General features: G+C 35.7%; 1 protein-coding gene across 1 annotated transcript in view; it reads left to right on the top strand.

Moving 5' to 3' along the window:
* The window catches only part of Vps41 (VPS41 subunit of HOPS complex), a 162,324-nt gene that overhangs the window by 15,848 nt on the left and 125,734 nt on the right, over window positions 1–20,742 (top strand). The window contains exons 3-4 of the mRNA XM_074065353.1: window positions 11,239–11,346; window positions 17,781–17,858. Of these exons, the coding sequence (XP_073921454.1) occupies window positions 11,239–11,346; window positions 17,781–17,858 (186 nt within the window). The remainder of the gene's footprint in view (window positions 1–11,238; window positions 11,347–17,780; window positions 17,859–20,742) is intronic.

Below are 20,742 nucleotides of genomic sequence, written 5' to 3'. Positions count from 1 at the left end.
GTAGCACACATAATGGTAATACTTTCAGTAACTGACATTCACCAAATAGCATCCGATATCATGCTCTGTGTATTGCACACACCAATTACATTTAACTCATACAGAAATCCCCAGAAGTATGTATTATCATCACAAAAAGTGAGTAAACTCAGATTATAAGTAACTTGCCCTGCCCATATTGACTTTCTGTGATAACAACTGGCAAAAAGAAATGTTACTTTGTGACTGGCTACTTGGTTATGGATTCTGGTAGAATACTGAGTTATTCTTGCTCTACCTCTGCATCCTTCTCCCCTCCCCCCATCATCTTTATTTCTTATATCTCTTACGGCATTGCTTGGATTTTTCTCTATTATTTGAATATTTCCTTGAAAAATATATTTCAGTATGGAACCTTGAGTAATGACTCTTCCGAGCCCTTGTGAAGTACCCTTTAGTGTACATCCAACAGGGAAGATGGGAAGCCCTGGGAGGAGACCATCTCCTTCTTGTAGGGAAAGGTGGAAGCTGGAGGAGTGAATACAGCTGGTCAGTCCTCACACCTGGAGGCCTGGGCTGTACTGCTTATTTCTCTAGCAAATGGGGCTGCAGAATCTGGCAACTTGGGGAGAGATAGACATAGCATCTACCCAGATGTTTTTGAGCTTGACTCCACTGCCACATTTGCTCTGGTTGTAGGGTTTTTGCTTCCCCTTCCTGTGACTTCACTTGTCCCTGAAGTTTCTCACTTGGCTGCGTTGATTTCTGGAATCCCTCTTTCATTTTTATCTGTCATCAGGCCAATTTGAGGGCATGGGGCTAGTAGCCTAGGGATGCTGTCTTGGCAGAGCCATATCTTGTTCTTTCCTTACTTATTTGCCTTCAAATAAGACCATCTTAACAGTGATCTATTTATTAATATATTTTCTGTTTTCTTGTCTTTCACCTTGGGTAAAAATTCTAAATTGATTTTGAGAAAAGTTCAAGTAAGAGTTGGTACCTGTGGATTATTTTCTGTTGATAATGGTAATACTTCTCTCTCTGTTTTTAGTATCACGTTGGCTTTTGATTTCAGATAGACATTCCCAGCTCTTATTTCTAGGAATCCTTTTTTTATTTACTGAAAGCTCCCCTCCCCGCCCTCTCCTCCTTACCCTCTCAAGTCAGAAAGGAGTATTGAGTGTTGAACTTTATAAATGCTGTCCGAGTGTCTATCTTCATGTTCCTGTGGATTTTTTTTCTTTGACCTATGAAATGATGAGTTAGATTTCTTAATGTCTAATCTTTCATTTCTGCAATGTTTAATTTTACATGTCTCCAATTAGTGTAGATTAGGATTGATTTATGATAGCCTATTTAGAGTTTTTCCATTTAAATTCTTATGAGATTACCGATTTATATGTATTTTTCTCCCCTTTGGTGGGACTCTGGGAGTGGTGATAACAGTGCTACACTCCCCTTTGAAAATGAGTAGGGATAATTTTATATTTACCTATTATGGGAGAGTTTAAATAACTTAGGGATTTTTCAGTAGAACTTGTAGCTAACAGTCTAGGCTAGGTGCTTTGCTGCAGAGACAGGTAGTACTATGATGACTTTCATTTTCTCAGTTTATTTTGTAGTTGTCTTATTCTATTTGTCTTATTTGTATTTTAAGGATCTAAATGAGTGATGACCAGTCCTTGGATGATGCGTGTAACAATTCATTAATAAAGTGAACATTGAGATAAAAAGTACTGCATTAGCCTTGTATTACTATAACCAAATACCTGTGATAATAAGCTTACAATGAGGAAAGGTTTATTTTGCTTATGATTTCAGTGTTTTCACACTGTGGTCATTTGGCCCTGTTGCTTTGAGCCTGTGGAGGGCATAGTGCATCATGTTGGGAGCATGTGGCAGAGGAGGCCTGCTCAATTTATGCAGCTGGGATGCAAAAAAGAGATGGAAAAGGTTTAGAGTCCTAATATCCCCTTCAAGGACACGATCCCAGTGACCTAACTTCCTTCCACTGCTACCTCCTAAAGATTCCACCAACTCCCAGTACCACCGCAAGTTGGTAACCACACCTGAGCCTTTGAGGGACATTGAAGAGCCAAACTATAGGGAGGGGGGAATAATGGAGAATGATGGAGGAAGTGAATTTAACTATGCTATATTGTAAGAACTTTTGTAGATGTCACACTGTACCCCCAGGGCAACACTATTATGTTATGATAATAAAAAAAAATCTAAGTTATGCAGGTACTAATGCTTGGACTTATTCTTCTGTTTATTAATTTATTTGGGCTTCTACCTTTATGAGCTTTCTTGGGCCCTTGCAGTACCCACTTCCTTGCCATCAGGGTTCCTTCTGTCCTGTAGTCCTTTTGGGACTCCCAGGCCATAGAGGCACTACTGAGGCAGCAGTTTAGAATGTTTGTCTGCTGAAGAAAAATGTACAGAGCTCGTGGCCAGGGCCAGAAGGTACAGGACATGAAGATAAAGGAGACAGAGGCTGCAGACAGATTTAAGTTGTGAGCACAGAGGGTTGATAGGAGGGTTAGAAAGCAGCTGTGTACTTTTTATTCAGGTGGTTTATGTTTTCTTAAAACAAATTAGGATGTGTTATAAATTTAGAGTCTACAAAGATTTCATTTTCTACTTGATTTTGGAAATTGGTTTTATTTTTATTGGTATTATGAGTTTTGTCTTTATCTCTTTCTTTATGGAAATTAGTGAGAAGCTATAAGAGGCTTTGGTGGGCCTGGCTAACAAGGTCCTTCTTTGCATTTGGAATTTGGAATGTGTGCTTGGAAATGGTTGAAGGGATTTGAATCTTCTACAACAAAAATATGAAGGAATTTAACATTTTTTCCTTTTTCATATAGTAATTTACAAATTAGAAATACATATCAATTTTTATGAAAATTGAATTTGCAAAATCTTTATTTGCTAGTACTGCTGGAAGATAGTAGTTTCATTTATGCATAATTCCAGTATATACTGTTTTAGAATAGCCACCCTCTTCCTCCTGACTGGTGTCCTCCCCCAACCCTTGCCCCTACTCCTTTCTGGGTCTGTAAACTAGCACATAGTTTAGATGATCTCTGCCATTCCTGTGGTTGATAGTCTTTGATTTGGAGTGTGGAAATCTAAATGAAAATGTCTTTTGAAAGCTGCTTACTAAACTTGGTCTGCTGTTACTACAGACGTGTGTTTTCACTGGTCTTTATTAGGTACCCACAGTTTTGTTAGGTGAAGTTCAAAACAATGAAAAGGCATAAACCCTGCTTCTAAGGATCTTGTGATCACCAAGAGATATTGGGAAGGAAGGAAAAGAAGGTTATGTTGGCTTTAGTGGCAGAAATTCTCTACCTGAATGGCATATCTTGAAGATTGGTGAGGTTATTCCACATGGCTGGAAGAAAATGAAAAGCTTATTTGCTTTTCTTATTTTTCTCCCCCTCTATATATTCTTATCGCTTTCCCAATATAAAATAAATGATGAGAGTTGATCCTGTTTATGGTATGTGGCTTAGGGCATGGGAACCTTCACCTTATTTTTTTTTCTACTTGAATTGGACATGAAATTCTGATACTACAGGGCAAAGGAGAGACCAGGGTTTATGAAGACTGCATATCTCGTGAATCTTAAGTAGAGCTCTTCAATTATTACAGGCTCAACTTTTCTCACTTTTCTGGTTAAAGTGCTGTGGTGAGGAAAGCAGTGCTGAGAGATAAGAATCTTAGTTCAGTAGTTATACTTTGGAAGAAGATGAACACTAACATTTATTTTGAGTTTTATAAAAATAGCATTTATTTTTATAACAAATGTGATAAATTCATTTTAGAAAATTTGTCAAGTATTGGCAATAACTCACAATAGTGGTTTGTATTTGCTATCTTCTTAATAGTCACAGCAACCCTTGATATGGGTACTAATATCACCTATTGAAGAACCTGAAGCTTAGGGAGGTTTTTATTTCAATGTCTATTCTTCTAATCACCCCTCCACACTCAATTATGGCACATACATTCATTAAGAAAAATTCAGATCATGAAAAACAATTTTGTAACCTACTTTTCCACCTAACAAGATATCATGAGAACATTTCCCTTTGTTATTAAGTCATTCTCGAAAATGGATTTTAGTGTATGGATAATATTTTATCTTGTAAAACTTAATTAATCCAGGGTTTCTAACTTTGGGACTGTTGGCATTTTGTCCTAGATAACTTTTTGTTCTGGGAGGGTCCTGGGCTTTGTAGGTTATTTAGCATCATTACTGGCCTCTGTTTGCTAGATGCCAGTAGTTTTTTCCTTTCCAATCACCCCACAACCAGTTGTGACAACAAAAATTATGCTAGACATTGCCAAGTAAGTGTTCTTGGGGACAAAAAGCATCTCCATTTGAGATTCACTGACTTAGCCATGTGTGTATTTTATATGTTTTACAATAGTACATAGAAATGAGTGGTGTCATGGTGAATTTTCTACTTACAAAGATAGAACCAGGTCATCTAAAGTACATTTATCAACTCCTAATTTTAGCCCCTTTTTATTAATATATTTTGAGTAATATTGCTTGAAAGTTACGAATTTAGCAATGCTGTTTGCATTCATCTAAGAATGTAATTGCTTATGTGTCATCAGTCTATGGAAAGGCATCCTGGAAAGGCATCCTTTGACCACGGTTGTTTTATTGTAGATAAATTCCATTAACTCCATGTCACTTTCTTAAAAAGTTTGGTCAGTGAGGCAGCTATAATACCTTGTGTTATTAATAGAAACCAGAAGTTACTCTTTCAGCTTGTTTATGTAGTTTTCTTGATATGTTTTGACACTTCACAAGGAGCTGTAATGCCATCTTTTCTACCAGATACTTATCTTTCCATATAAATAAAGTGGTCTTTCTGTTTTACAACGAGAGCATATAATAACTGATAGTTGTAATTGCCCTTCTAAGGAAGTACCATTCATTTTGTGTGCATGGGAGGCGCAATGGTTGGGCAATGTAAAAGCTAATTAAATCATTTGTCCTTAGTTAATTTTTAGTCTTAAACTTCAGGGTGTTTTTTATAAATTATTCTCATCATTGATCCTTCTAACCTTTCTGGAAAAGTTCAAGCTTAATGTACTAAATTTTGAACTGTCCTATATTGTGCATGTACATTCAGTGATAATACTATAGTTTCAAATAAATGTGTATACCTGATAATACATAGTTTTCATCTATTTATGCTGACTGTGTTGATAATACCCAGTGGTGGTAGTTGGATCTCTTCCTTAAAATATTGTTATGTTTTTTTGAGTCTCACATTAGATGTTTTGATTCACTTATATTGTATTTTAATGATGCATTAAATTATTTTTATTTGTATATGGCATCATTTTTTATTTTTCTGTTCTTCTGTCTTCTGTAACAAATGGTAACTGAAAAAGAAATATTCTGGTATATCATGGGGCTTCTATGAAGTGAATTGTTTGTGATAAGAGAGAATATTTTAAAAATGCAAATTTTCTAAAATTCAAATGTCTGATATTGGATTTTGATAGCTACTTTTATACATTAAACTTGTAAGACTGACTACCCATTTTTAGTATTTCACTTCTCCTTAAGGTAATTAGAGTTCTAGAGAGAATATCCTAGAGGAAGCAAGCCTTTATTTTGTGCCTTCATACCCATGGTTGATTATTGATTTGCTTTTTAATAACACTTGTTTTTTTTTTTTTTTTCAACTGTGGGAGTTCACACTGCATGAAAACTTCTTTTAAAAAAGCAATGAGAATTTCTTTTAAGGTTGTTAGTGTTTCCGTATTGTATCTAGCTTTAAAGACAGTGGATATTTATTAAAAGGATTTGCCCCTAGTCAGATGTAGTTGATGACATGAAACCAAGTAAACCATTCATGATTAAAATTCTGGATGGTTTTGCTGAGGTATTTCTCAAAGAGAAGCTGGTTAGAGAAAGGCCATCTCCACCAGAGTGAGTATGGACTATCTAGTAGTGCTCAACTGGTGGTATTTCTGCCAGCTGCATGTGGGCTTTCTGTGATATCTCACTCCTTCCTTCAGAATATCTAAAATCATTTTATTTTGTCAAAACCAGTCTGAATTTTAATAAGGAAGCAGTGTCCAGAAAAGTAACAATTTAATTCTTGTATAAACATTAGCAGTATAAAATTCTTTTAACCACTAGAATTCATATCGACACACTTCTATTGTCTGTAAAATTCAAGTCTTCTTTTGGACTAGAATAGTGTTGTATCATGTAAAATGTGTTCATGAATGAAAGAAAGAGATTGGTAAAATTAAAACAGGACTTCCTCTGTGGAAATTTACTCTATAGGAATGAATTAACAAAAGTTACAAAGTACTGAACAGGTTTTAGGCAGAAATCCTTAATTGCTTTAATTTGTTATTCCCCAAAGCAATTTTTCTACCTAAAGTTCAAAACTCAGTAAGAGTGACTGTGATATGACATTTATTTTCAGATAGTGTTCTAGCATTTTATAGGATGGTTTAAAGGATTTGTCTTTAATTAAAAGTGCTATACACTTAGTGAAAATCCATGTTAGTTGAGGAATTGATTCTTTTTAAAGGAGAGCTGCAAATTTTTCTTGTATGGGTAAATGTCACTCTGTTCATATCTTCGCTTTGCTGCAAGTCAGGACTTGTTCTATTCCACCAGGTTGTCATAGTAACGCAGTTAACTGTCATCTCAACTCAGACTGTTGATGGTTTTATTTGTGGGTTTGTAAGATTATTAAAATTTAACAAAAACTATTGATTTGCTTTTTATTAACACTGGATTGTTTACCACGGAAGTTCAAACTGCATGAAGGCCTTTCTTCTGTTTAAAATTTTTTTTAATTAAAGTGAAACTTTGTATTAAATTTGCTTGTTTTTTTCCTTTAAAAATGTTTTTTATTTAAAATGTGATATGGAATCTACAGCAGCAGAATAACCTCTGTGAATTGTATTTTTGAATCACTTTCTGTTTTCTTTGTTTATGGCAAGGAGGAGAAAACCTTAAAAATTCACCTTTAGCCTGCTTTTAACTTAACATAAAAGATACCTGTCAGAAAAGCATGAAATGGTACATCAAGTGCCTAATATTGGAGTTTTTGAAACCTTGCAGGAATGCTTCAGTGAACTGTGTTGTAAAGTATTTATTTTTGTTATTTATGTGAGAGAAATTATTTACTTTTTACTTATAAATAAGACAGGCAAACCTTATTTACAGTAACTTTGTCTAATGGTCCGTGGATGAGTGCTTTTATGCAAAATAGTCAAGAGGCTAAAATTAACTTTTCACATTGGATGCACATTTGATGTCCAGACTCGAGCAACATGTGGCATCTTATAAAGACTAACACTCAGGATTCAATTTGTGTTTAACACATTTACTTCAGAATGCACACATCATGTGTGCCACTCGATGTTAACTCTCCTGATTTCTGTTTCTTCCTTGTAGATACATAGTAGAAGTGTTTTTGTTTTTGTAATTTCCCTTTTTCAGATTTCTCTAGAGTTGGTTAATTAGCTATTCATGTTTTATATTAAAATAGATTAGTTTGGAGTGTAACAATTTCTTGGGTTGGGTTGATTATCATAAGGCATCATTTTATAGAAATGTGAAGGTCCTTTGGAAAACTGCTTATTGTACTGGCTTAATAAAGTTATTCTTGGAAAGTTAATAGTAGGTACCTCAACTTTGATTTTAGTACTCTGTTACTAAACAACTAATAATTTCTGCACATTAAATTTTTACAGGTCATCAGTAGAGAAGAAATAATGATTTTTTTTAAAAACTAAGTTTCTTGTTCCTAGTGTTTTATTATTATTCTTGTAGCTAGCCTGAATGATGACACCCCCCCACCAGTGATCCTCACCTCCTATTATTCATGAACTTGTGTCCTCCTCTCCCACACTGAATCATGACTGACCTGTAGGAGCAGTAAAATAGTGTAGAAATGAAGTGTGCAATCTCTGAGGCTAGGTCATATAAAGCATAAGACTTCTATTTTGTGCTTTCTTGGATCACTCACTGTGGGGGAAGCTGTGTGCCTTGTACTGAGGACTCTTAAACAGCTCTACAGAAAGAACCAGAGCAAAGAACTGATGCCTGTATTTCCAACAGCCAGCACCATCTTGCCAACCATTTGAGTGATTCATCTTGGACTCTTAACTTCAGTCAGGTCTTCCAATGATTGCATCTTCAGCTGACATCTTGCTTGAAATCATCAGAGATCTTGAGAGACATACCTAGCTAAGCCACTACTGTAGTGCTTACTCACACAAGCTGTGTAAAGTAATATTTAGAGTATTCTGTTATCTCTTTTAAATGTTGCTCCTGCTCCTTCCCATTTTTCCTTATCCTTCTGGAACTAATTAAGTGTATGTTAATAAATGCTCTTAGGAACTCTTGATTATGCAATGTATTAGGCAAATTGAGTACAGTATATAATCTTTTAGACAATAAGTATGTTAGACCTTTTCACTGTGTTCCACATGTCTCATACATCCTTTTCTGTATTTTTTATCAAAGACCTTTCTGGGCTTTGCTCTCTCTCTTGTGTGGTGTGTGTGTGTGTGTGTATAAGCACACATACATATATACTTTTTCTGTTTTTATCAGTATATATTCATTGTGCAGGGGGGATTCATTGTGACAATTCCAGATAGACTTATATTGTACATTGGTTAGATAACCCCCACCATCTACCCCCCACCTTGATCCCCTTCTCACTCCACTTAAAGCAATTGCAAGAGGTTTCATCGTTCTGTTTCGTATTTATAGGTACAAAGCCCATCAACCGTTTTTCCTCACCTTCATCTCCTCTATTCACATTCCCCCTCCTGCAAGTTCCCATTCCCCCACTATACCTATTTTATAGTTCTGCCTTTCATTTTTAATTCCAAAGTCAGTGTTCAGAGGGGTTTCTCAGTATATCCCAGCTGTGAATATACTTTGGTCAATTCAACCCTCTCTGTTACCTTCCCTTACCCTTTTCCTCCCACCTCCTATTACTCGGCAGCTTTCAATACATATTGCTATATCATCTACCCGCACAGATGTAATTTATTTCAATATTGTTGACTTTCTGTCATTCTTGTTTTCTTTCCCTCCTCTTCCAAGTTCCATATTGTAGTTCCCCTATTACAAATATGTTCTACATATAAATGTGTGTATTATCATGGTTGTTTTTATGTATATGTTTAACTTTTAGATTTATTTTCTTATATGAGAGAAAACGTGGTCTTTTTCTTTCTGAACCTAGCCTACTTCACTTAACATGTTGTCCTCCAATTCCATCTATTTACCTGCAAACAGCATAATTTCATTCCTTCAGCTGTATGCCCAGAAGTGGTGTCACTGGATCATATGGCAGTTCTATTTTTAGTTTTATAAGGAATCTCCATGCTGTTTTCCATAATGTTTGTACTAATTTACATTCCCACCAACAGTCCTGTTTTCCCATATCCTCACCAACATTTGTTGTTTTTGTTTTTGAAGGTAGCCATTCTAACTGTGGTGAGATGAAATCTTAGTGTAGTTTTGATTTGCATTTCTTTTATGGGCAGGGAAGTTGAGAGCTTCTTCATGTATTTATTGGTCATTTGTACCTCTTCCTTTGAAAGTTCCCTATTTAAATTCATGTACTCATTTCTTCATTGGGTTGTTGATTCTTTGAGGGTTAAGAGACATATATACTTCTAAAATATCTAAATATATATATGTGTACACACACACATATATACATATACTTTTAATAATGCATTTTCCATCTCACTAATCTTGTTTTTCTCTTTGCTAAAGGTTCATGAAACAATCTATTGACCTCTTAATTTCAGTTACGTTTTTCAGTCCTGAAATTTTCATTTAATCTTGTTTTAGATTACACTTGTCTTTTGAAAATTTCTTTTATTTCATCAGTTTCTCTGTCATTTCTTCTGGATTTTGTTTTGATAGTTGCTTTGAATGTATGATCTTAGTTATTTTTAAAGTCCTTTTCTTCTGCCTACAATATCTAGATTATCCATGAGTTTTTTTTTTTATAATCTTTTTTTTCTTGATTTTTGGTTACTTGTGCCTGTCTTGTGGCATATTTGGTATTGAGCCATCAGTATTAAAGATGAAACATTGTAGAGACCCCAGTAGTCTTTTTTTTCTTCGAAGTAGAGTCTTCATTTTCTTTACTGGACAGATAATTTGAGGGTTATGTACATTACTCCAATTAGGTATTAAACTGAGTCAAAGCTGTAATGTTTTGATAAACTTTGGGGTCACCTGTGAACCAGTTTCCCAGTGGTTCCTGTGTTTTAATTCTTATGTTCTTAGCATATAAAGGCAATTGGTTGAGGCTTTCTGTAGCTTTTCAGCATCATACCCTATGCAGCTTTAGAAATCGACAGTTGTCTTACAGGGAAGAGTACTTGTGTAATAAGGTTACTTCTCTGCCTCTCTTTCACTGTCATCTTGGTCCCTCAGTACTCTAAATTTGTCAGTCCATTCCCATGGGTTGCTGCTTTTTCTGCCCCTAGCAGTGGCCATTTTCCTTTGAAGAGCTTGAGTTCTCAGCCTCATACGCTGTACCCCAAATTGACAAATGCTTCTTGGAAGACAGTATCTATAGAATGCCAGCTCATTTCTTGTTTTCTCCACCACCCTGGAATTTTGAGCCTTCTAGTTCAGGTTAACCTAGCTAAACTCTTTTAGTTTAGTAATTATTTGTTGCCTGGGACAGGTGATATGTATTTCATCAAGCCTTGCTGGTATTCTGGGAGGGAACATTGATCTACCTCAAGATACTTTAATATTAGCTGGTTTTGGTGTGTGAACATTTTTGTTTGTTTCTCATTACTTTCAGATGTTGTAAAATTAAATCTTTTTGAATTGTAATTTTTACAGTTTTGACTTATTAACTTGTGGGCATTATAGTCAATATTGATTACTTACTTTGTTCTTTAACTATGGGGATGAAGAATATCTTTTGATATTGTAACAACCGGTAAAGTTGAACATGTAAAGTTGGTGACAATACCTTATAGATATGAGTACTTCCATTTTCAACTTTTGAATTTAAAATCACCAATGAATGGTATACCCAATTGGCAAAAGGAAACATAAGGATCTTAACTGTTAGCTGTAGTTGTAGTTATTGATAACAGATAAGGGGACCATCTTTTGTTTTCCCCTTAAGAAGTGTGTTGTAAGCCTTTCAAAAGAAATAAATCTACAGTGGCTGTTGTTTTCCCTTGCTTTTCATGAAGGAAGAAGAGAGTGAAGAGGAACCTAAGTTGAAGTATGAAAGACTTTCCAATGGGGTAACTGAGATTCTTCAGAAAGATGCAGCTAGCTGCATGACAGTCCATGACAAGGTAAGGTGAACCTTCTAGAGGATTCTTGTTTCTATTGTAAGTTATACTTTGGAGTCCTGATGCTTTTGGTGTTTTTTTTTTCCTTGTTTTGCTCTATTTCTTCCTGCCACTCCTTCTCTCTTCTTCCTCACCAAGAAAAATGAAACAGACACCCCAAATATTTTATGTATATATAAACACCTACCCCTCTCCCCACACAGTACACTCTAAGGACATATCAAGTAGAATTCAGACAGTGATTGCTGTGAAAGAGTTGGAAACCACATCACCTAATTCCTTAAATTAAAAGCATTAGATTAGGAACATGTTAAGACCAGAAACATGGTCAGGCTCAGTGCATTCATAAGGGTAGAAGAGATTACATTAGTGATTTTAGAAGTCAGTAGAAATGTGCCCAATTGTTACTTATATATGAATGAATTAATATATTCTGTATGTGGGTCCTTGATGTAGCAAAGCTTCCACCAACTTTCTGAGTCTAGGCTAAGTGCAAGATAGCACCCTTAACCTGTTTTTGGTCCATGTTGTGGTCATAGTGGTATAGGTCATGGAGTTCCAGCCATTGCTATCTTTTTCTCTGTGAGTTGGAGTGAGGCTTAGTCCTTCCACAGAAGGCAAACTCCCTACCCATGATCCATCTGCTGGCTTGATGCTGTTATCAGCAGTGTTGCCTCAGTGTCCCCCTTGCCTCCCACCCAGTTCTTTTTTGCTTCACATTTTATCCCATTGTAATCAGACTCCTGTACTCCCTGAATACTTTAATACAATGTCTACTCACTCTGGTTTCACCAGAAACCCCCTCCTATAAGACTTTTGCTATTTGGTTGCATCACTGCGCTTGACCCCTTCCCATTGCTTCCATTCCCCCAACTTCTGGTCACTTTTCTTCACTCATTGAAGACTGGCTTTGTAGTTCTTCAGTCTCATTTAATTTCAGTGGCTTTCACTCCTTCCTGTTTCATCTCCCACTGTTAAGGCACTCTAGATGGCAGTAGTAGCTGGATGTTGAGGATCTTTGACTTCCATTACACTCTTTGTTGACTTTTTTTTATTCTTCTAGCTTTCATGTTCATTTTTCCCACAACCTTGTTCGATGATGATGGAGCCCTTATCTTTAATGTTTTCTTTCTTTTTCTTTTCTTTATATAAGTGAAATGATTAATTATCCTAACTCTACCAGTTGTGTTACATCCCCATCTTTCCATTGTGCCCCTCAGCCTTTCTTAACTCTTGAGTCAGTGCTATAATGACCAATGCAGCCATGCGTCGGTATAGCCTTGCACACCCAGGTAAATTTCTCACCACAAATTGCTGTTATTTACTTGTTCCTTGTCATTCCTTTAGGCCTCAGTTACCTTTCTCAACCACTCTGCCTTCATTCTCAGAGGGTGATGTCATTTCTCTCTCTCTCTCTTTAGATTTTTGAGACAAGAGTCTCACTATGTAGCCGAGGCTGGCCTCAACCTCAACATCCTCCTGCCTCAGCCTCCTGAGTGCTGGGATTACAGACATGTACCACCACATCTAGTGATGTCATTTCTCTTTAAGAAAATTAAAGGGCTGTTGGTGTGATATAAGCAGTAGAGTGCCTGATTAGAAAGCATAAAGCCCAGAGTTTAAACCTCAGTACTGCCAAATAGTAATAATAATGAACAAATAAAGAAAACTGAAACCAGAGACAGGATCAGCATCACAGTTCTTGACCCCTTTCCCACCTTGCCTGAATCCACACCTATCCTTACCCACAGGAGATTTCCTTCCCCCAGTTCAAAGATATTTTTATCCATTTTTGTTCTTCACTTCATCTCATTTCTTCCCTTCTCTCCTAGAGATCCTTGCTAGTTCATGGAACCTAACAAATGCTAGACCTAGGTATCATCAGTCTACTTCCTGTTTCTGTAGACTTGCTTATTTTTGATATTTTAGATAAATATGGTCATACATCATTTGATCTCTTATGATTTGCTTCTTTCACTTAGTATAGTGTTTTTGAGGTTTATCCATGATGTAACATGGATCAGTACTTTGTTCCTTTTCAATGTATAGGCATATCACATCTATTCACGTAATAATTGATGAATATTTTGCTGAATGTAAATTGTGGCATCACCTTTCTTCTCTAGACTTCTTTATCATAACACCATCCTTTTATTACTTTCTTGATAAGTTTTGATAATTCCATTCTATTTCTTTCACTTGCCTTTACCTCTACATTTTCCTGACATGTTAGTTTTCTCAAAATATGGTCCACCATCCCCATTTCTTATGATTTGTACTTTCTCTTTATTTAACTCTGATTTCTGTAACCTCCTACACACTGACCCTCTCCACAATAGCATGTGTATTTATCTAGGTAAACACCCTTACCTTTTACTCTCTTTGTACCTGAGCCTCAGCATGTCCCTAATGAGATCATTGTATTTCCTTCTAAACTTTCATCTGATTTTTGCTCTGTCTCATTTGGTGGGATTATAATCTCCTTCATTATCTAAGCCAAAGGTGATTCCTTCTCTCCTGTTACCTGAAGCCATTCCCTAAATCCTGGCGATTTTCTTTTTCTTGACTCCAACATTGTCCCTCATCTTCTGCCAACACTTGGTAAAACCCCTTATGCTTCTCATTTTTCCCATTTAAACCCACCTGCCTCCCAGTTGCCAGGGTAATGTGTTGCAAATACAAATTGTAAAACCCTTGTATGGTTTTCATCATCTACTAAAGTCTGAGCGCTTTAATGTGGTGTATAAGGCCCTCTGAGATATCACCTGCTGCGCGTGGTTGGTCTTGTGTCTTACCACTTTCTGCTATAGATGTGTACTGGGGCAGTAGCACTTGGCAATTTTTACTCCTAATACACTTTCTGCTTGGATTCTATTCCCAGCTTATCTGCTTAAATCCTTTCCCATCCTCAGCATTCATCATTTCTCCCTGGAACTACTGCACATATTGAGAACAAATATATTTTTCTTCAAATTTGCTTCCACTTCAGTCTATTCATAGAACTACAGAAACAATCTTCCAGAAATTCTGATCTGATTATGTAGTCCTTGTTCTTGAAATCATTTATTGTCTTTCTGATGTCTTAATGAACTGATCTATTCACCTTACTTTCCTCTACTTTCATCACTCTATAAGTGTTCTAATGCTTCTTATTAGCCAGCCTTTCCAATCTCAGTACCCATGTCTTCCCTTGGGCATGCACTGGATGCTTTAGCTGTATAACATTAATTATAATTTCTTAACTCTGTTTTGCTTTTATGAGACTCTGTGTCTTTGAGCAAGCTATATTTACTCTGCCTAAAATGGTCTTTACCACCAGCCTACCCTGACTGCTTTGTGTTTTTTAATTCCTCCTTCAAGGGTCATCATAACTGACACTTCCTGTGTCCCACTGAGTCTTTGAGATATTGCCATTTTAGCCATACTCTTTAAATTTAATTGTTATTAATCACATTTTTATCTTTCTCCTGTGATATATCATAATCTTTAGGTCACACTTGCTCATTGTCTAGGCACATTATAGTGCTTTTTGTGTGTTTGTTGGACTAACAACTGAATGAATGAATGGAGAACAAACTTCCACCTTTATTGGTACCATACTTAACCAGCATGGCCAGAGAGATTGATGATCAGGAACATCTATCACTGCTGAGTTTTAGAATGTGCTCTCTTAATCTGAGTTCATGTTTCTACAAAGAGGATTCTGATCCAGTTGAGAGTATTTCAGTTTTTATTATTATTTTATTTTTGCAGTGCTAGGAACTGTACCCAGGGACAGCAAATGCTGTACCAATGAGATACACCCTAAGCTATGTTTTTCAGTTTTTAATTTTAGCCCAAATTCTGCCACTCATTGACTTCCCAGAGAATTGTCATCAATTGCCAGAACTTTTTCCTCATGTGTAATTGAAGGCCATCCCAGTTCTAACATTTTGAATTCTATAAAATACTATGAGAAAGGTAGATGATAATGTGGAGCTGCCCAAATTTGAAATGTGCTGCTTCTGTGTTTTCTACGTGATGTTCATAGAACTGCCTACCACTTGTATTTGTTTATCTACTAAAGTCCAGTCATGCAAAGTAAAAACAGTTGTGCTTATTGGTTTCAGAAGGATGGAAGGCCAAATCTGTTAGTTTATAAAGTGAATCAAGTTTCTGTAATTAAACATGAGAGGGGCTAATGAAATTACATTTTTTTCTTTACTCATCCTCATTTCAAGTGAACTCAGGCTAGCAAGAAAAAAAAAAAAATACAAAAACCCCACAACTCAATAGATACAGAAGCTCAAGGATTTTAATGGCTAGAGGGAGAGTACAATTTGAGGGGTTTGTACTTATTTTCTGTCACATTTGTGGCCAATTTTATATCTTGGATTTTTTGTTGTGTTTTAAGTAGTCACAGCATTAGCAAAAGACTATGCCTCAGCCATAATTTAAATAAATAAATATGATCACTTTATTAAACTTCTTTTAAAGATTACCTAGTTGCTTATTTCCAAAGGGGGTAGCAATAATTTACTAATCTAAATGTTTTCCTAAGCAAAAGGCAGCTTCTCATAAAAATCACAGTGACTTTTTCAAAAATGTTCTAAAATAATTGTGCCTTTAGGTTAAAAGTATAAGTCAAAATTGTTACTTTGTTTTCTGTCTATCTTACCTATCTTAAATATTAAATGAATCAAATTAGTAATTTTGGAAAACAAAAAGGAGAGAAGGAATTGGTATGAGTAAAAGTCCCTATATATGGGACCTCGAAAACTTCTATAAAATGAAATGTAATTAGTTCAGAAAATGGCCTTTGCAGTGGTGTCAGAGAATGACATAGTATTAAAGCATTTTAAGGCTCCAAGCTCTCGTAGTTTCCTAACAAACTAAATACAGTATTTATGAGAAGAATCAATACTGTGAGATACTTGGGGTGCAGTGAGCTTTTAAGATCCATTCCTTTACCACAGAGAGCCTCAGAATGGAGGAATGTTTGTTTTTAGTTAGTAGTTTATGTGGTGCTTTTCTATTCAAATGTTGTCAGAGTGTCACTGCAGAGATAAAATTTCAACCACTTGGGTCCTCTAGCTCTGATTAGAATGTTCTTTTGCTTTGCAGAAAACATTCCTGCTTCGTTTAAATATTCAGACGAATTTCCCCCCAGAATTACCGCTTCCCCTTTCCCTCCCAGCACCCAACCATCCTGTTTTCACCAGGCTTGCTGTCTGCCTTGGATGACTAATCGTCATGGCACCTGGTGCATTCAGGCAGGCCTGTGCAGCAGAATCGTCATACCTAGTTATGTCTGCACACCTGATGTTTTATTAACCAGTATTGATTCTTTTTTACCCAGGGGACTTTTTTCTTTTTGAAAAAAGGCAACCTTGCAGGAGTGAAAGGCATTGCAGGGGATGAATTTCTAATGAGCCCCTTCTTTCCCTTTTTGTGGTTCTTCTTTAATGTAGCTTCATATTTTAAGTGCCTGAACTGAAATTTCATTTTAAGTAATTCCATTTTGATAAATCCTTTTAAATCTTGCCTTTCTGTAAGGTTATTTTTTAAAGATTCTGCTGCTTGACTGAAACGCTTAGTAGTGCCTGTAAATTTGAGCATTTCATTATAGGTTGCAATGAAGCATGCTCACATGCAATGAAATTCAGAGAATTCTGGACTATTTGAGTAATGCTTAGAGAAATAAAAAGAAAGAAAAATCTCATGTTGTATTTCAGGTAGTCTTCAAGTTTCTTCTGGTTTGTTTAGGATCAGTTCAAAAAAGTAAAGAAATGGTGGGAGTTATGAACTAGTGTTATATCATAAAGAGAATATATAGCTCAACAGTACTTAGTGACAGAAAATGATTTTTTTGCATTAGAATATAAACATTTATGCTGGGTATTATATGGCAACTTTTATAGAGGTATCCTAAAGCTAACTGATAGTATAAGTACATCTGAGTTTTTTCATTCCTCAATATGAATTTGAGGATGGATTGTTCATTTAAAGATAATACTTTGTTGCTTTTACACATTTTTATATTGAACTTAAATGATTGCACAGATTTATACTTTTGCCATAAATTAGGGGGAGTTTCTTAATTATTCTTCTGACTCCCAAGTTTAACTGTAGGTTGGTTGTGCTTTCACAGCTGCATTTTTAATTTACTGCCTCAGTCCATCAGGCATTGTGTACAGACTGCATACACACCACTAGTTGTCAATAGATGAGGGTCCTCATGAGTCATTCTGACAGCTAGCTTGCACTATCACAATAAAATAGGCCCTGTTCTGTCATTTCTCTGAAGCTGAAACAAGCCTTCTCCAAGGAATGAATATCTTCTGAGATACTGCAGGTCATTTACATGTTAAGTGTCTTGACTTTGAAAGTGGTTGTATTAGTAATTCTGTATTAATAAATAAAACATTAATTAATTGACCCTTCTGTTCTTCTTACAGTTTTTGGCACTGGGCACACATTATGGCAAGGTTTATTTACTTGACATCCAGGGAAACATCACTCAGAAGTTTGATGTAGTAAGTATGCTGAAAATTTGTGCTTTGTAATACTAGTTTCAGTAATTTGTTGTAATAACATAAAGAAAGGGTCTTTTTCAGTTAAGTCAGAATGCTAAGAGTGTATAAACCTAAACTTTATAGTAAATTAAATTTACTTTTAATTAAAAAATTTAAAGGTAAGCTTAAAGAGTTCTCTATACACACATGTACTATTTTATATATATATATACATATATATATATATATGTATATATATGTAGTCTGGGATCTTGTGTGCATATGTGAGCATGTGTGTGTACAGTGTTTTTTGTTTATTTATTTATTTTTATTTTTATTTTATTTTGAATTACCATACATTAGTAATATGAGGGGATTTCATTGTGGTGATTCCATACGTGTACGCAGTTGTACAGTGTTTTTTGGACTGAGTATCTTTAATATATACACTCCATTTAAGATCTATTTGTATAAATCTGTTTAATTGCAATTCTTCAGTTAATTATAGTCATTCATTTGACTTTCAGTGATACATTTAGAATATTCCTATGTGTATTTTCAAATTGAAGCAATGTACAATGCCTAGGTCAATTGTCATTAAAAGAAAGGAATACTGCTTTTGTTATTGAATCATGTTGCTAATTTCTGGAAGTTTGTTGAACCCTTAAAGTATGAACCCCTCAACTGATGACTTACTTCACTTGCAGGTACACGTCTTGTTATCTTACTGAGATGCCAAATGTAATTGAGAATTGATTGATCACCTTGCTGGATCAGTTTATCTCTTCTAAATATATAAAGCTAAAATACTTTATGTGAATGTTTTGAAGCTTGGACTTCTAGGGGATTACATTGATTAAAAGCAAAGAAACCAAACTTTTTACTTTTTAAATTGTGATTTGGAGTCATTGAGGATGAAGGAACTATTGAATTTGAAGTTTGATTTTGGTGTTTAAGGCATACTTTAAAAGTATGGAAAGCTTCCCCCCCCTCAATTTTTTTTTTGTAAATATGAACATTTGGGGTAAATGTGGAGTAAAAAGGTGATCATTTGTGGAAACAGCTATTACATTATGAAGAAAACATCACCTGTTGAAAGATCCATCACAAGGTCCTGGAGTAGTTTATAAAGAAAATCACGGTTTCTAATGCTAACGCATTGTATGTGAAAGAAGGATGCCTTGTTTCGCTTAAAAGAAATAGATCCATAGAATGATGACAGACTTTGGAGCAGTGTAGAAAGGAGCGTGCACTCATCATTCTGGTCCATCAGGACAGTTGTGGGATCTTCTTTTGCTTTAGCATCCCTTCCAGGCAAGAGGAATAATCTTTTGACCTTCCCTCATTCACTTCCTAGATACCAGACACTGGACATACATCTTAACAAAAGTATTTGGTCTTTCCATTGCTATCCATTAAAATGTGAATGTGTAGCTGGTGGTAGGTCATTGCTTAATTTTTTTTTTCCTTTGGGTGACATGATACATGCCTCCTTATTTTTATTTTTTTTTTAAGTTTGCTTGTTTGGTTTCTTAAGTTTCCTGTTCCATCTTAATGATTCTTTGAAATTCTGCTTCTGAATAAGTCTTTTAGAATATGTACTGTGTAGAAGTCACATGCTTGCTTGCTCAGGTTTGTTGGCACATACTGTTGGCTTCATTGCTGAAAAGTAGTCCTTGTGTCTACTCGTTATGTGCTTCAGTTATATCTTCCATAAGTCAGTTTCTTGTCAAGTTAATCCTTCTTTACTTTGCTCCCCTGTATATTATTCACTCCTCAGTTCTAGACCATGGCAGCATCCTGATTTACGACTTCCAGCCATCAGAACTGTGAGAATAAACTGGAATAAACTCCAGAATAAACTCTGGTTTATTGTATTATTATTATTATTATTATTATTATTATTATTATTTTTTGGTGGTACTGGAGTTTGAACTCAGGGCCTTGTGGCTTCGGGTCTTGCTAGGCAAGCACTCTACCATTTGAGCCACACTTCCAGCCCTTTTTGCTTTAGTTATTTTTCTGATTACATTTGTGGCTGTCCTCAGATCACCGTCCTCCTACCTTTAATTACAGGCATGAGCCATCATGGCCAGTTTGTTGAGATGGGGGTCTCGCTAACTTTTTTCTAGGCTGGCCTCAAAGTATGATCCTCCTGAACTCCTCTTCCCAAGAAACTGGAATTACAGGTGTGAGCCTGTAACAATACCTGGCTCCAGCCTATGGTGTTGTTATGGTAGCAAGCTGACTAATATGAGATCTGAACCTTCAGTCCTCCTTTTGGAAAGTAGCTCTTTTTTTTAGCAATATCCATTAGGTTTTTAATATATATTTGGACTTTTCCTAATTTTCAGGGTTTATAGACTTAGGGATTTTAAAAGATTGTTCCAGATACAAAACGTGCTATGTAAGGTATATCTCCTAGGGAAATTGGGCATGAACTGTTTATGGTTTTGTGTTCTTTGACCACTTACTCTCCTGCCTCTCTTGTGGAACACTGATGACCTTCCTTATATGTCTAGACATTCCTATGAGCTCACATCCCAACTCAGTTTAAAAGAATGTTTGGACTGGTTCCTTGTCTGAAAATGATCATGATTTCATTTCTCTCCCTGCACTTTGGGATGTGACCATTATTTGGACTGCATTCCTGACCTTTTGTTGCTTCCTTTGGCATAGAAGAATTTATCTCTGAAATAAATAAGCTTCTCTTTCCTCTGTATTGACATATAAATGTTGTTTCACCCATCTTTCTTTTCCTGTTTCAACAAAGCAAATGCTTATCTTCCTTCTTTTCTCTTTCTTTACCAATATGATCTTAAATTTTTATGTTCTTTTTAGCTTTTGAAATTGCATTTTCAATATCCATATACACCTCTTTTATCCTTCACTTGGCTTAGTTATC

Source organism: Castor canadensis, chromosome 2, assembly GCF_047511655.1.
Source record: "Castor canadensis chromosome 2, mCasCan1.hap1v2, whole genome shotgun sequence".
Taxonomy (NCBI): domain Eukaryota; kingdom Metazoa; phylum Chordata; class Mammalia; order Rodentia; family Castoridae; genus Castor; species Castor canadensis.
This window is presented reverse-complemented; position numbering and strand designations above follow the sequence as displayed.